The sequence below is a fragment of the Neopelma chrysocephalum genome, unplaced genomic scaffold (genome assembly GCF_003984885.1).
Source record: "Neopelma chrysocephalum unplaced genomic scaffold, ASM398488v2 Primary Assembly neopelma1_23, whole genome shotgun sequence".
In the NCBI taxonomy this organism is placed as follows: Eukaryota; Metazoa; Chordata; class Aves; order Passeriformes; family Pipridae; genus Neopelma; species Neopelma chrysocephalum.
The window spans coordinates 19,193,990-19,210,509 of NW_020897691.1; the positions used below are offsets into that span (position 1 = coordinate 19,193,990).

Below are 16,520 nucleotides of genomic sequence, written 5' to 3' on the forward strand. Positions count from 1 at the left end.
CTGGGCAGCCTGTTCCAGCACTTGACTACCCTTTCAGTGAAGAAATTTTTCCTAATATGCAATCTAAAGCTTCCCTAGCACAACTTCAAGACATTTCCTTTGTTCTATTGCTTGTTATTTAGGAGAACAGACCAACCTCTACCTGGCTACACCCTCCTTACAGGTAGTTGTAGGGAGTGATAAGGTCTTCCCTAAGCCTCCTTTTCTCCAGGCTAAACACTCCCAGCTTCCTCAGCTGCTCCTAAGACTTATGCTCCAGACCCTTCACCAGCTTCATAGCTCTTCTTTGGATGCACATGAAGAACATACCACGCAGAAACAACATCAAGCAACTTTGAGACTGGTTCTGCCTTAGCTGTGGGAAGCCTCCCTGGCCTTTCTGCAGGCACTCCTGCCACCAGCGCTAGTGTGAGAAGGGCTTGGTGCAAGATTGCATTTATGGAAAGGCTTTTCCTTCATGGCTCGTCCCTTTCTGGGATGAGCAGTACCTTCTGGGACGTGAAGTCAGGAGAGAGCGAGGGTCTGTACAAACATGTCAGCGTCGTTGGCCGAGCCTTGGTCTTCCAGCAGAATAGCATAATGGAGCATGTGAATGGCACCCATGGAGCAGTGAAACACTGGCATTCACGAGCGACAGCGGGGACAGCCGCCTGCTGGCCCAGCAGCGGTGCAAGCGCGCACTTCGGGCGGGCGGGACGGGAACGACCTCTGGCTACGCAGGGGACCCGGAGCACGCGGGAGCGGCGGGTTCCAGCCCCGGCCCTCCGGCCTGACTGAAACACAAGCCCGGACATGACCCTCGGTCGCGGGGGAGGGTGGAGGAGGGCGGAGGTGCAAGCGTGGCTGCCCGGGGCGTGCGGGGCCGTTCGGGGCCCGGGGCACGGCCGGCCCGGACGGAGGAACCACCCTCCGACAGCTGGCGGGGCGGCCTCGCCCCGCCCCCCCACCGGGACGGCTCGCAAAGCCTGCTGGGGCTTGTAGTCCCGCTCGACGCCGTCCCGCCTCCGGCTGCGAAACTACAACTGAGCAAAACTACAAGTCCCGGCGGGTAGAGGGGTGTGCTCCTGAGTGCCGTGTCTGAGCCCGCACGGGGCGGGGGCTGGTCCCGCTAGGTCGGGCCGCGTGGGTGGGGCCTCTCCGTGCCCAGCGGTCGCCCGCGGGACTCGGCTGCGAGAGTCGCCTGCCCTCGGCAGCGAAAGCGGGGCAGGATCGGGCCGTCGCCGCCCACGGCTGGCGGCACACGCCGCTTGCGGCTCGGCGGAGTGTGGGGTTGGGGGCGGCGAGGGCTGAGCGGGAGGCGGCGGCAGAAGCGGAGCTCCAGCGCGGGCACCCGCTGCCCGGCGGGCGGCTGCCTGGGGGGGCGGCGATGGGGAGAAGTTAGCGCTGTCGCCGCGCTCCAGTGGCCGGGGAGAGGGGGCCGGGCCGGGTCGGCTGTTGCCGGGGACCTGCTACCCTTTCGCCGGGAAGCGACTGAGTGACCGAGCGGCCGGCGGGGGCGGCGGAGGGTGCGCGCCTGTGTGGTCCCGTCCCTCACCGGCTCCTCCCGCGGGCGGGCGGCCGGCGCTGCGGTGGTTACCGCCTCCCCCTGAAAATGAAGAGGTGGTGGCAGCTGCTGCTTCTGGGTCTGGCTGCTGGGGGGAAACCTGGATAGAGGCTCCTAAAGAAAGGTGGAGAGAAAGTCGCCGCTCTCTGGTTTGCGGAGGGGGAGGCCGGGCGTTTTTCTCACCTCGCTGCGGGGCCAAAGCCTAGCGGAGCCAGGGACGCCGGCGGGAGCCGCTCCTGGGCGCCGGGGGAGGGGGCGGGATGTGGGGGGGGGCCCAGCACCGCCGCGGGCCGTGGGCGAGAGCCTGCGGCGGGGCGGGGTGCGAGGGCCCGCGGCGGCGCTGAGCCGGGCGGGGAGGATGGTGCGGGGAGCGAGAAGTCTTGGCGGAGATCTCCCACTGGCGGCGAAGCCTCCCTGTCCCCTGTCTCCCAACCTCCCTGCCGCGGGGCCGAGGCGCTGGGCAGCATGAGGCGGCGGCGGGGACCTGTTGTGTAGGGGGAGGCGCGGATTGAGCAGCGCGGCGGCGGCGGGGAGGGAGGATGAGGAGGACCTGCTGCCGAGGCGCTGGTGTCCGTCGGCGACTGGCCCTGCCCCGGGCTGCCGCGGGCTCGGGAGAATCCCTTTCTATGGAGTAGTGACAGGGGAGCCCTGCGCCCCCGGGTCTGCGCGGAGAGGCGGCCGCTTCCCGCTGGACTGCGGCTTCAGGAGGAGGAGAGCTTGAAGTGTTCCTCGGAGCTGGAGTTGCAGCCTGGTTCCTTACTTGAGTGGGTTTTTTTTGTTTTGTTTTTTTTTTTTTTTTGTCTTCTCCTCCTTAATGATTTGTTACGCGTATCTCTCGAGGGAACGTCTTAGGAATGGTCATTTTTAGCAGTGAAATCTGCTGCGCAAAGGAGGATTATAAGAGATCTCTATGAATGATAGACTCGATTGCTAAACCTTGCCTTGACCAACCTTCTGACCCTCGGAGAGAGCTCTCAGGGTGTGCGTGGGAAGGATAAAAAAATCCTCCCATTTGAAAATAAACTTGGAAAAAAAAAGACTAATTTTTTTGGAGCCTAATTGCTTTATAATTGCTTTTTTTCCTCTTTGTTTTGTTTTGTGATAAGTTGTTTTGAAAAGGATTGTCCTACATGGTTGTTTTGTAACTGGTGGAGGAAGGAAGGATCCCTCTCAAGCGTTTCTGATATGACAGCTTTGGTTTCTGAAGAGTTAACTGGTGTTTGCATGATACACCTATTGCTAGTCTGGTAGCAGACTTTTCATCATTTTATTTGCATTTTTTATTAACTGGGGCTCGTGGAGAGGGCTGTCTTGGTCACAAGAATATTTGCACATATATATATTGTATATATTTTTGGTGGGGTTCTCCCCACATTTTACTCTTTCTTGATGACTCCTGGAGGTGGTAGTGGGCCCATGAAAGACTGTGAATACAGTCAGATCAGCACACACAGTTCTTCGTCTCCCATGGAGTCTCCCCATAAGAAAAAGAAATCAGTTCCCAAGAGAAAATGGGAGGTTTTTCCTGGAAGAAACAAATTCTTCTGCAATGGGAGGATCATGATGGCTCGACAGACTGGAGTTTTCTACCTGACTCTTGTTCTCATCTTGGTCACCAGTGGACTCTTCTTTGCATTTGAGTAAGTGATGTTAAAGTCTTCATATCTTCCTTCTCCTCCTCTAGTTATTTATTTTCTGACTGAAAGCAAAATAAACATTTTTAATTAGGTGTTATGGAGAATGCTGACTGAATTCACCTAATACAGGTTTGTATAATTGAAAATGAGATCTGATAAGATGCTGAGGAGTGCATGATACAGTTTGGGTTATCATACTCTGTGAAAAACTAATGTTGAGGATTAACGTTGAAGGTATAAAAGCTCTTGCTGATGTTGCCTGAGGAGTGTAAAACAACAGGTTTGGGATATCCAGGAAATGATGTAGCTTCTTATGTGTTAATTACTCTGAGAATCAAAACTGGCAGGTGCAAAAATACTGACCTTTTGTCGCAGAACTGAATGCAAGAAAAAAGGTATCTTTCATTAGTTTATTAATTAGGCCTGTTTTTGTTCTCTTGACATCGTTTAATAGCTTGTAGATGAAAGTTCCAAGTGAGGAGAAAAAAGTAAAGAGCCGTACAATTTTGCATGTACCTAGCGTTCCACCACTAGGTAACAGCATTAGTTTCTGTTTGTGATGATAGCTTGTATATGAGTTTGGTCTTAGTTTAAGCTATGTTTGCTTTGGTTTGGTTTGTATTTTTTTTAAGCGAGCTTGTGTTGTCCTTCTAGGGCTTTTTTCTCTGTTGCTCTGAATTTTCAAGAGTCCTTTTCATCTATGTAAAGTGAACATACAGTGACAGCAAATCAGATATACTGATTTTTGCACATATGTTGGAGTGGTTAAATTAACTATGTAGGGCAATAAAGAATTAGGCATTTGATATGAGCAATACAGTTTGACTTTTATTTACTTATTTTTATTTAAGCACCAAGTACAAAGATGTTTATACTTCTAAAACACTTTATATAACAATAATTGAATTATTCTTAAAGGGTTAGTGTTGCTTTACCTGTTTTAAATTATGGTAGTTTGATTTGTGGCAGGGAAAAAATCTTCACATTACTTTTTTTCTGGAATAGGAGCTATTATTTATAACTCATAGGTTCAGTGCTGCCTACAGGAATTACGTTTGCTTTGCTAAGTGATACAGTTGAAAAACAAAGGTCGTTCATTACTTGGTGTCTTCAAGCAAGAAGATAGTGACGTTAACAACCCCAAAATTGTACCTGTTAAATGCAGATCATCTTAACAACACTGGTAGCAGTAAAGAAGGTATAAATGCTCAGCAGGTAACCAGGGGCTAAATGCATATGTGAGCTCAGCAGATGAGTTGTCATTTGTGGGCTTCAGATTACTTTAGAGGGATGTATTAATTGTAAATCTTCTGCAGACATTATGAAGCTTGAATATCATGTGAGTAGTTGAAATAACACAGTTATGGTATCTACAGTGCAAGAGTGTTTACTTTCCTGGTTTTGAACGGGTATTAAAGGTGTAACCTGACAGTATTGCATCAGGACTGGGTGCTACTGTATTCTGTTTGCCTAGTTTTGTAAAGCTTTTCTATGTGGGCTGACACTTGCATGTGTGCAGACTCGTCATCTTCAGAACAGCCTTTGAACGCAAGTGTAAATGTAGGATCGAAACTGTAATGTTTTATGGTCATGATTGTAGAACTGATTTATCAAACCACTATTTACAGTTTATTTGTATGTTTTAACACTTTTTGATCCTTCAGAGAGACATTTTCTCTGCAGCTGCATGATTCAGAACTGCTAAAGCAGGCTGAGCGGCTGGCTGTTCATCACCTTCTGATTTCATTACTACTGTGAGTTACGTGCTCTACCAGAGTTGAATTCTGCAACTTCTGTCAGGTCTTTGAGATTATTTGCAGTGTAACCATATGTGATTGACAACATTTTTAGTCAAGCTACAGCATTTTCATATATAGTTGGTGCTTATTCTAACTGGCAGTCTTGAAGCAGGGAAGAATCTTGGGCTTTATATAATATAACTGTAGAAATTCTCCTATGTACTGATCTTGAGTCATTCTTGTATCACTTGCACTCTCCTTTTAAGGAAAATCAAAGTAGAGGGTGGCAATGGTATTCTATTTTTATAATTATAAGATAGATTTTGGTCTTTAGAAAGCACTCGCATTGAAAAATTATTACTCATCCTCTGAAGGCTAATTAAAACCCAAACCTAAAGACTAAGAGAACGGTGTTCAGTATGTTAGTGATGTTGCAACTGCAGAAGATTGTCAATGTTAGAAAAAGTGGGGAGTTTTTGTTAAAGAGTGTTACTTTGAAGCAGTTTCTAATTGCATTATTCCTAGTGCTGTGAAGTTGCTATTTATTGATCAGTTGATAACATCCTGAGTTGTTAAGTGTCATTGCCATTATTGGTTTATTTGGTTGCGATGCTTCTCATTAACCAGCTGTTTATTGAATAAGGCAGAAATGTCTTTCGGTTCTTTGTGTCCACGTGGAACAAAGTGGTTTTGAAACGGGCATGTGCCTTATGTGTCTGAACTATAAGGTCCAACTGTCATTGAAGAGGAAGATACCCTGTATGTTCTTGGAATTCTTTGGTCTTTTTTTTTTTTAATTGAAATAAATTGTTTTGTTCCTTTTGGTTTTGGAAACTGGAAAATAGGTACTCATGGTCCAGGTCATTCCCTGGTTGCACACAGTGAAGAGGGGAAATAGGAAAGAGATTATTCCTGGAGAGCTAATTCCTTGAAAACATCATGCTAACATAAACAGTTGTCCCTTATCCTTTGACTTCATTTGTTTCTCCAACGTGATTTTCCCCTCCGTTCCTTTTATTTTACTCTTGACATCCATTCATCCAGAGCTTTATCTCATGTACTTTGGAATACTCTTCAGGGGAGAAATAAATTTCTCCAAATCAACAAATCTTAGGTTTCCAAAAGCAAACATATGTCACACCTTTTGACCTGGATAGCTTTTGGCATTGAGCTGTGCCTTTGTAATCTTTGTTTCTTCATATTAGTGCTTCTGTGCTTTTTTCTGCCTACTTTTTCCAGCTCCTGCTTTCAATAGGTTTTATTCCTTTCTCTCTGTCGACTTTTATCTCTTGTATACTCCAAGTACATCACCACTTCTTCCTTTTATCATTTCACTGTTCTTTTTAATTTTCAAAGAGATAAGCTAGGATTTGCTTAAAAGAAAAGCAACAAACCATGAGCTTTCAAGCAGGTAAAATATTTATAATTCCTGTCTCCCTCCCCTTCCAAAGGAAAAGAATGCAAATAACAAGCAGTTTTATTTCTGCAACTTGTCTGTTAAATGTAACATGAGTGATTGCAAGCACTTTTGGGTCCTAAGGGGGATGCTGTGCTTGAGTTGTCCTTAAAAATTATGCCTGTTTTAAATTGCTCAAGTTGAGACACAACAAATTACTGAATTTGTCTTTAAAATTTCAGTATGTTATTTTACCTTGAAACTTTTTCCTAACTCTAACCATGTGGTATTTAGCTGTTCTTTTTTTTTTCTTGTAAATTTGGTGTTGTGTTTCATTTTCTTTTTTTCCTTTGCCTTCCCCTATTACACACACATGCATATTTTTCTAAAGTATTCAGTGCTCACTTATCAAGATAGCTGCATGAAAAGCTCAGAAAACAAATTCCTTTCCCCACAGCAAAGATAGCATCTGTAACTGAAGGGCAGATCTGCTGCTGTACCTAGCCAGTTTAGCCACTGTATTTACATATATGTAAAGTCCCTTATTTGTGCAATGGAGGCAGGACTCACTTCATACTTACTGCACTTATTCAGCTAGGTATACATACTCAGAAAAGAATCCTTTATACCTGTGGTCATTTGGGGTATTGATTTTGCAGGTTACAGGAAAGCAAAATGGAGGGTGAATGACATTTAACACAGTAGGATTTTTTAAATGGGCATATTGTTAAATGGCAAATCTTGGGTGGATGCACAAGTTCATGAGTTCCAGAGCGGAGGAAGACAAGTTTGGGTATGTTGCTACTGTGAGTAGCCCCTGTGTGCCAGCTCCCTTCCCTCTTGGACCTTACTGGGCAGGTAGCAGGAGGGAACATGTCTGCACCTGAGCTGCTTTAGTTCAGGCAGGCAAAATAAACTTCCCATAAAATGTGGTTTTAAGTGAAGGTACCAGCTGAACTGAATTGACTCAGGCACAGTCATGTTTTCTTCTGTCAACTCATTTGCAGGGTGAGTGGCTCTGGGAGAAGGTTGAAGCAGATGGTAGGAAGCTGGAAGGGCTGAAGCAGTGCAGCTTTTTTCTCTGTAAACATGAGTCAGAGCCCTATCACTTCTGATACCATTTGAGGCTTGCACTGATTCAACAAACTGGAAGGTTTTTTAGTTTGTTTGTTTTGAGCTAATTAACCCTTGATTATTTTTTTTTTTTGTGAGCATTTGTGTAATTCCATTGTCTTTGCACAAGATGGATGCTGGAAAATTATTTAAACTGAGACTGTTTATGTGTCTATGTGTATACAAGCCATTGATTTCTATCCACTCTTGCAGTTGCTGGCAACCTGCTCCATGCCTCCCACTTTGAAAACCAGTGTGAGTGGAGGACATTGATGAGTCACACTCTGATGCCATGTTGATTGTTCAATACTGAACTTCTATGGCAAAGTGGTGTAACTTGCTGCTCACTGTGACAAACCTCTATGTGTAAACACTGATGTCAGTAAGCTGAGCATTTTCACTGTGGTATCAATAATCATCATCATCTTATGGCAAGTGTTTTCTGCTCTTGCAAGAGCTGGATTCTTAGTGTGAGGTTTGTATTCCAAGTAGGTAGAATGGTCTTCACGTAATAACCTTCTTTATCTTTCTTCCTCTGCTCTTAAGTCAAGTAGGTTACTTGTGTCTTTTGATTGCAATGTCCTTAAACTAAGAGTTCCTTAGAAGGAAGTGCTACCAATCTGACTTCAGCTGTTAAAGGCTGCTATAAACTCACAGGGCATTTCCCACTGAAGTTGTCAAAATGGATTTTAAAGCAAAAATCATGGTATATAAATTAAAATTATTTTTCAGTAAGAGGACTGCATGCTTTTTTACTTGGAAGGCAGTAGCTGCCTAATTGTGCATAGTGACATAGGTGAATGCAGTGTTGAGTAAGTGGTTTTTTAAAAAACCCTGTCATCAAAACTGAACTGGAGCAATATTTCTGTTTCTCATTTTGCCATATTACGCATCCCTGATAAGTAAGCGAAAAAGACATGGAACAGGTTAAGTCTAATCTTATGGGTTCACTTTTTGTATTGAATTTATATGGTTATACCAAATGATGTGACAGATTTTGAAGGGATGACATGCATTCAAACCAGGTGGTGTTTATTCTTTGCACTTAATTGCCCTGAAAATGTTATCTATCAGAGTCAAATACCTCTCGCATACAAAGTATATCTAACACTTTTTTCCTTGACAAGGGACTTTTCTTTCCTTGGTCACAAAAGAGTTTGCTTAGTCTTTTAAGTTTCCTGGTGATCTGTGCAACTATGTCTGCTGAAGTTTCTCCCTGGTTTTGTACTACCAGACCTTAAAGTAGTACCTCACTGAGCAGGTATATCAGTTTAAACTTGTAAACCTACTTTGAATTAATTATATTACATAAATTGAAATTCTTTCATCTAAAAATGACCAGCATTTGATATGAGGTCATGCATCTCTACTTTTCAAGGCTAGGTCTATTTATGTGGAAATGGATAATGATAAATGCTTCATTTTTCAGGATAAAATTCTGTGAGGGTAACAGAAGAATAACCTCTCAAGCTTTAGAAGTTATATCTTCTTTAGTTCCCCTGAAACCACAGAAACTTTTTATGGTTTTGTAACACTAACTGCTTTTCCAAAATAAATGTTAAACAGCTTTTTTTCCTTCTTTCTGAGGGTGTTTGAGGTTTTTTTGTTGGTTGGGAATTTTTTTTTTTGTATTCAGCTTAGTTGATGGTCTTTATCTACTGTTTCATTGAGGAGAGAAGTTTTGAACATAGTTTTTGTTCTTGTTTTACTTATATTTTCATGTTTTCTTTGCGGAGGTGCAGGGCAATGAAAATAGGGACTACAGTGGTGTAAGAAGGGATGCCATGTCCTTTTAGGACCTTGGGAAAATCAGTGTGTAGCTGTAGCTTTGGACCATCAACACATGTGCATCTTGAGAATGAAATGTGAACACTTGTGATGGTCTTTGCCTGATGTCACCCTGACCCATTGCAGAAAGAGGGGAAATTCCATCACAGTTGGCTGGGGGGTGGTTTTCAGGCTCATCATAATTGCAGATAGGTGTAAATTGTTGCCTGGAATATTTGATATCCCTTTCAGACTGGGGAAAAAAGGTAATTTCAATAATTTAGTTGTTCTTACCTATATAAATATCTTCAAATATTTACAAATGCTAATGGATGATACTTTTGTACGGCTTGAGTCTCTAGAATGTGAGGCTAGACTTGTAATTTTGTAACAGTTGTTTGATAAAATCTATCTTAATTTATCACTCAAAAGTTTGAGCTTTCTATTGCTGATATAATCTTCATAGTATGCCTGTTTTATTTTGTTCTTCCCTGAGTAGATACTGTTGTCCCTTTATTTGAATGGATGTGTGCCAAAGGTATAAAATGTATCTTCTGGAGACTGGTGTAGGGAGAGTCATATTAAATAGATTTACACTATTGAAATTTGTATAAGTTCTTCTTGAAAGACTGGCATTGTCATGTGGCCATCACTGGAAGTCTTCTCATGTAAACCCTGCGGAAATTTTTGTACAGTGTTTAGAGGAAAGATGGTCTTTTTCAGGTGTTTTCTCAAGTTAGTTTCTCAGGAGTCATATTATACGTATAGGTTCATGTAAAGTATTGTTTTCACTTATGTTTAAAATTGGACTAATTATGCAAAAAATACCTTTTTTGCTACATGATTTATTTTCTGTCGTAGCTGTGCTCCATTATTATTTTGTAAATGGCATTTCATACAAAACAAAGTATATCAGTGGATCTGGATAACTGAGAAATTATCTTCCTTTGAAGGAAAAGAGAAAATATTAGTCTGTGCAGAACTTGAACCAAACTGTTCTCTTAATTTTTATTTTTTTTCAAGAAAAAATATTTTATTAAAAAGCGTCTGGGCTTATTTGTAGATTCAGTAGAAATTGAAATGCTGAAATTTGAGCTGGATATTAAATATATAAATTCACTTTTAACAAGTAAGTTTCTAATGGAAATGGTCTCTCCATTCTAGTGCAGCATCAAACTGTTGGCTATAACATTCAAACATGACCTAGTAATGAGAAGTGAAAATTATTGCAGAAGAGGAGAAAGCTGAGAACTTTCTAAGCTGCATTGTTGTTTCAAAATCCTAGTCCAAAAAAACCCACAAAAAACCCGCAACACTGGCTTAAAATACTGAAACATTTTGAAAAATTGCTTAAAAAGTTAAACAACTTTATGTAGGAAGTTTGTTATCCTGATTGGTGATTCTTCTAGGTGAGGCTGTAGCTGACTTGAGGTCCAGGCTGCCAGTAAATATTTGTACACGACAGTGCTGTTCATCTTTCATGTGACAAAACTGATGGAAAAAGGGGGGAAAAAATCGCCTGAAGTATATAATTAGAGGTCTTTTTTTTTTTTAAGAACTTAATATGGGAGTGGTTAAACTTTTTATAAATTAAAGGAGGAGACAAACTGAGAAATCAAGATGAAGCCTATGTGTAATAACCCAAAATAAAATTCTGTTCATATTTCTCACGTTGCAGAAGTATTAAATAATACTAACATAAAACATGTTTATGGAAGGAGACTGAAGTGTTTTGAACTTTGTTTCATGTAACACACGCCCTGGCCCCTGCCCTGTTTTACATGTTCATATTTGAACTCCTGTTCATACTGCAGTTAGTAAGCAAAGGGGGCTTTGCATTTGCAAAGCCTGACCATGGGCTTTCTACAGTGTGCATTAGTGGAGCTCTTACCCAAATATGTTCTAGAACTTCACCTGCTAAGTTGGCAGTGTGCTGCAGTGCTATATGATTATTCAGCACCTGTACCCCCTTTTCATCAGTGTCCATAGGGTTTATTCACATTATTGTGGAATGGTGGCTAATTAGGTCTTATATAATGAGCTTGGCTAATGAGATCACAGCTGGTTTTGTTTTGTTATCCCACTCCTGCTGTCCCCTTAAGTTGCTTATTGCAATAAATACTGGCAGCATGCATTTGTTGTGGTGAATATGCAGTCAGTTCAGCTGCTTCTTTGAATTTTATTCTTATTTAAAAAAAATAAAAATTACTAAGCAGATTAAATAGAAAACTGAGAATCAAATTGAAAACTGAGAACCTGAACTCAGAAGTTGATGTACATAATTTCTGAGGGTGTGAATTTCATGTTATAGTTTAAGTGCAAGACAACATTTTTACATTGGCTGCATTGAGTGAATATATTAAATAAATTTGGGGTTAGAATACGTTTCTTGTACATGTGATAAATATAGCAGTTCTTAAGAGCAAGGAACAGATATACTAGAATTTGTTAGTATTTTAGCATAAACACTCAGTATATTACTTCAAATTATGAATGTAGATTTAAAACATTATCAGGGATTGGAAGCTTCCCCTCTCCCTCCCGCTTTAAAAGGAATACCAATACAAAATTTTTCTGATTGTGATAAATTTTGCGTACTCTCTTTTTTTGAGCTGTCTATATGTTTTGAGCTGACCAGAAAATTGCAGTCCTGGTCTTGCTTGTCCATTACACTTGTGAGATATCCCACTGGTTACGAATGCCATGATTCAGGGCAGAGAAGTGTGTCAGACCAACCTGTACTTAAATTTTGCTGGCATGCTTGTTTGTGCACATGGTGAGGATTTTCATGGCACATCTATGTATGTTCCTTAGTAAGCACTTTTATTGACAAAAAGGGTTTTCTAATATTCAGTTAGTATGTGAAAGAGTTATAATTGTTCCTAATTTGGAACTATGCAGAGCAGTTAAAAGCACTAAGAAGAAAAGTAAAAGCTAGAATAGCAGTGACTTCTCTCTAATCAGCATTGCAACTCTGTAATAAACTTACTTCTTGTGAGTGTGGTTTCCTTAGACCTGAAACTCATAGTGCTTCTACATGGGGAAAAAAAATACCATTTTTAAGATACTTTTATCATTCAACATGACTTGTGTTGCATGGTGTGAAACCAAAGATTAGAGTGCACTGTGTAAAGAGCATATTGATTTGCCTCAGTGAATTAGTCTGGAGATGAGAAAGCTCATGGAGGAATCTTATTAAAGTAAGTTCTTGACTGGAGAGGGGAAATGGAAAGAAAAAGAACCCTGGACCCTTCTCAGTGGTGCTCAACAACAGGACACAAAAAGAATTAAAACAGAAGAAAAAAGAGTGGGTTGGGTTTTGGTGGGTTTTTTTGTTGGCTTTTTTTTTTTTAGTCTGCTTGTCTATTTGTTTTGGTTTGGGTTTTTTTAACATGAGGATGATTGAACACTGGCACAGGTTGCCCAGAGAGATTATGGGCATAGTGAAAACCAACCAGATGTAGACCTGAGCAGTCTCCTCTAGCTGACTCTGCTTTGATTTGGACTCAGTTTTCTGTGGTCTCATCCTACCTTAGCTTTTCTGTGTTACCTGAATATCTGAGAACTTACCAGAAGACAGCAAAAGATATATCTAGCAAGATAATTTTAATCTTGTTTTGATGACCCATTTATCACCTGCATACCTCAAGAAAACTTCAGTTTTATCTAGTCTTAGGATATGAACCTAAAGTCTAACAGAACTTAAAAATTGCGAGTGAAATAGATGTAGCTGTTCTTTCTGTCCCTCCTTCTATTTTCTCACCTTTGAATGTAGCTTTCTCCATTCAAAGTGCACTTTCCAACGCTCTTTGGAGGTTCTTTTCCTGGTTTCTTTCATTTACATGCTGTTCTTCACCAAGCTTTGCCCTCTACTATTCATCTGGGTTTTGCTGAATTATAGTTAGTATTGTCTTTTCTTGTCATGTAAATAACAGAATTAAGTTTAAATGTAATTCACTTCATACAGAAGAATGTCTCTGTATGCAGTTGTTCCAGCACTGTTATGTATTCATCAGTTTGTCTGTCTTGCTTAACTTTTTGAACTTTTCTTGCCTTTTATTTACTGTTTCTAGCTACTTGTTCACCTTAATAGACTAAGAGCACTGCTGTAGAAGGAATAGGGAGACAGTAAAGGTGAAGTTCAAAGACTTAGTTTTCCCCTTTCTGTAGTCATAAAGGATGAGAGTACCATTTTTTTTCCTGCAATCTGCATTGTTTGCCTATATCATTGTAAATATATGTAAAGTCATGGTCTCTGTCTTCAGTGCTTGAGTCAGGTAAAAAAGTTTGGATCCTGCAGATTCAGGTTTTTCCTTGAGCCTGCCTTGACAATACCGGCTTCAGGCCAACTCCTGTACCTTAAATTATAGTGTGTTCCAGCTTCTGGACTCTAGACATAAAAGATGAAATGGCTTGTCTGAAAAGCTGCTAAAGCTGGATTAGTTATCTTTAGGGAAGAGAAAACACCCTAGATATGTCAGATTAATCCAAACTCCCTTTAAATGGTGATTTGCTTAAAAAAGATATAATGTGTAAATAATTCCAGTAAGGCAGATGTCTGTTTCTGGGTTAATAATTGGAAATAAAATGATAAGCAAAGAAATCTTAAATGAAGCAGTGTATTTTATTTCAGCAAAACGTATCTGTATGTCTCATAGCATTGATCACTGCTAAGGTTTTCCAAGGCTGGTGGAAGCCAAAGGGAGGATTTTCCCATACCACATATTCCAAGCACTGTTTTTTAGAGTGAACTTCATGTCTTTAGATCTGCCTGCTTTTTCTGAGAGGGCAGGGGTTGAGATTCTGCTTAAGTATTCAAACAAAATGTCAGATAATTTCATAGCAGCACCCCAGTTTACTTTCTGTTTAGCATTCTCCATTGCAGCAAGATGAATCTGTTTGTTGGCTGCTGAAAAGGATGGACCCACCTCTTCCCTTCTCCCAGGCTTCATGTGTCACTTCTTTTGTCTGGCTCTACTGTTTTCCCTACCCAATGGTCAGCTACTTCAGGGAGTTCCCTTCCTGCGTAGAGCTTATCCTTCCCTTCTGCCCACACAAAGAAAACTTTCTGCTGCTTTAGACCACTGAGCTGGATCCCTAAAAGTTCAGAAAAATGTTAGTACTAGTGCAAGGGAGGAAGTGAGAGGGAGGAGATTGTTAGATCATCTTAGCTGTGATTTGAAACCATATCTCAATCTGAGGAAACTTGTTGTTATAAAGACTTGGGTCTGTTTGGCATCTGTGAGGATGCGAACAGAACATCATAGTTGCTTAATTAGAATTTACAGAGTTCTGACTTCTAAACCATACTTTATTTCTGAAGTAGCTGAATTGTAGTTTGCAGAACTTGAACTGCAACATCTTTCAAATAGCACGTTATTAAATGTTCCATAGTAATTTGTGTTAGGGATTTTATGATTATTTTTTTTAAACACACTACACACAATTCTGTAACACAACGCGGGGCAGTAACTGAAGCAATTTTTCTTCTTTCATTGTTTCTTCTGTAGTCTGTGTTCCCCATATCCAGACTCCAGAGCCAATGCATTGTATTGCATTTGATAGCAGAGCCTATGGAAAGCTGCATGAATGCCTCTTCACCTTAGTTTGTACAAAACCAGCCGAGTTAGCTCAAAATATGCTAAACTGAACCAGGAAAGGAGTATTGTCGATCCTTGCTATTTCTTCTGTGCTTCAGCTGAGATAGCAAACAACCCAGGGAAATTGCCTGTTTCTCCACAGTTCCATTCAGCTGCCTACTTGGGTGGGGTTTTTTTGTTTTGCTTGTTTGTTTGCTTTTGTAAATGTTGAAACTTTCAGCTTAGAAGAATGAAGGAAGAACCATAAAGCAGTTAATGGAAATCTGAACAGCCTGCATGCAAGAGGCAGTTGGAATGTATGCCTCTATTCACAGTGCAATTAAAAAAATGGCCTTTAAAATGATTTTGTTAAATAAGACACCTAAAGCTAATTAGAGCAGAAGGGATTGTCTGTGGAGCAGAAGACAGGGAAGAAGTTGTGGACTGAAATCTAGCAGAGGTTAATTCATTGTAAGACCTTGAAAAGGGTAATCATTCTTCTTTTACAAGAGGGAAAGCTCACATGGCTTTCTTTACCTTGAGCTGTGGAGGCTTTGAGACTTTTCATCACTGATGCAAGTATTCATCCTCAGTAAAATTTGGGGTTTTTTTTCCCTAATGTAATGAACCCCAGATCCTTTTAGGATCAGGCTGCACTGTGCATTGTTTTTAATGCTAACCTCTGAAAACTGAAATCTTTCCAGTACTTGAGTATATGAACAGTAGCATGCTGAGGGACAGAGGGGCATTGCAGAGGGAAGCATATAAAGACTGGGTGGAGTAAAATAATTTTGCTTTTTTACTCAGCTCATACTCGAGATGAGTTTCGGAAACAGGCAATTGACTATGAATGTGAAAATCCAAACAGTCTGATACGAGAAAAACAACTGACATACTTTTATCCCAGTAAGTGAAACTGTTACAGGCTGATGTCCAGCACAATTGAAAGGTAAACATGCCCTTCCCAATTCACATACCTTTCTATTATTGCATCCTAGCAAACTTTAACCAATAGTTAAAGTTGCTAAATGATAGTCTGAAGGTGTAATTACCCAATGGTTGACTGTTCTTGGTAAAAGTAAGTTTATTTCCTGTTCTAAAACTTTTTTTAAACAGTTGTTGGCACTAGCTCTTGCTGTTGCAACAAAGAAATGGCATTTGTGAAAGGAGAACATAGGTTTGTTGTTTCTTAGTTCAATACAAAAGAAGCGACATTTGTTGCAAAGGTAATTCACTGTTACTGAAATAACACTGTGACTGAAACAATATTTTAATTTGAGCTTTATTGCAAGTATTCTTTCTGACTACAAAATAAAGGTCAAAGATTTAGGAAGCGTATAACTTGTTACTGAAATTCAACCCTACAGATGAATTGCGTAGTTATCTTATTCATCCAGAATGAGTACATTCCTATGCCAGCTATACCTGTCTGCATGTTCTGAATGATGAAAAGAAAGACAATGTTGGAAGATTGTTCAATGCATGCAGAAGATTTGGGAGCTGGGGGGAACAAGAAGTGGAGCAGAACTGAAGTATTTGCTGTAGTATTTGCTTCTGGAAATTATTTTCATTTACTCAAGGGAAAGTTGTTTTGTTGCCATATTTAGTAGATTTAAGTAAGCTAGTAATAACTTTGGATATGCATGCTGGATTTTTCAGTTATTATAGCATCCAAAACTGTAGATAGAGTTGGACTGCACTTAAGTTGCTTATGCATGTTGTGTCCTATCAACATCTCTCTCACTT

General features: G+C 41.0%; 2 protein-coding genes across 5 annotated transcripts in view; one reads left to right on the forward strand and one right to left on the reverse strand.

The window, feature by feature from the left end:
* Positions 1–1,108: 1,108 nt before the first annotated feature.
* LOC113967699 (proline-rich protein 2-like) lies at positions 1,109–2,010 on the reverse strand. The gene is made up of 2 exons (XM_027683518.1): positions 1,727–2,010; positions 1,109–1,628 (listed from the first exon to the last, which is right to left on the reverse strand). Exons 1-2 carry the CDS (start codon positions 2,008–2,010, stop codon positions 1,109–1,111), a joined length of 804 nt encoding a protein of 267 aa, XP_027539319.1.
* ZDHHC14 (zinc finger DHHC-type containing 14) overlaps positions 1,852–16,520 on the forward strand; it is a 97,511-nt gene continuing 82,842 nt past the window's right edge. For 3 of the 4 annotated variants that reach the window (XM_027688976.1, XM_027688985.1, XM_027689004.1), the window contains exon 1: positions 1,853–3,183. In XM_027688976.1, the coding sequence (XP_027544777.1) occupies positions 2,933–3,183 (251 nt within the window). In that variant the 5' untranslated portion in view covers positions 1,853–2,932. Of the gene's footprint in view, positions 3,184–16,520 lie in introns of all 4 variants that reach the window. The other variant, XM_027688994.1, reaches the window with a different exon arrangement.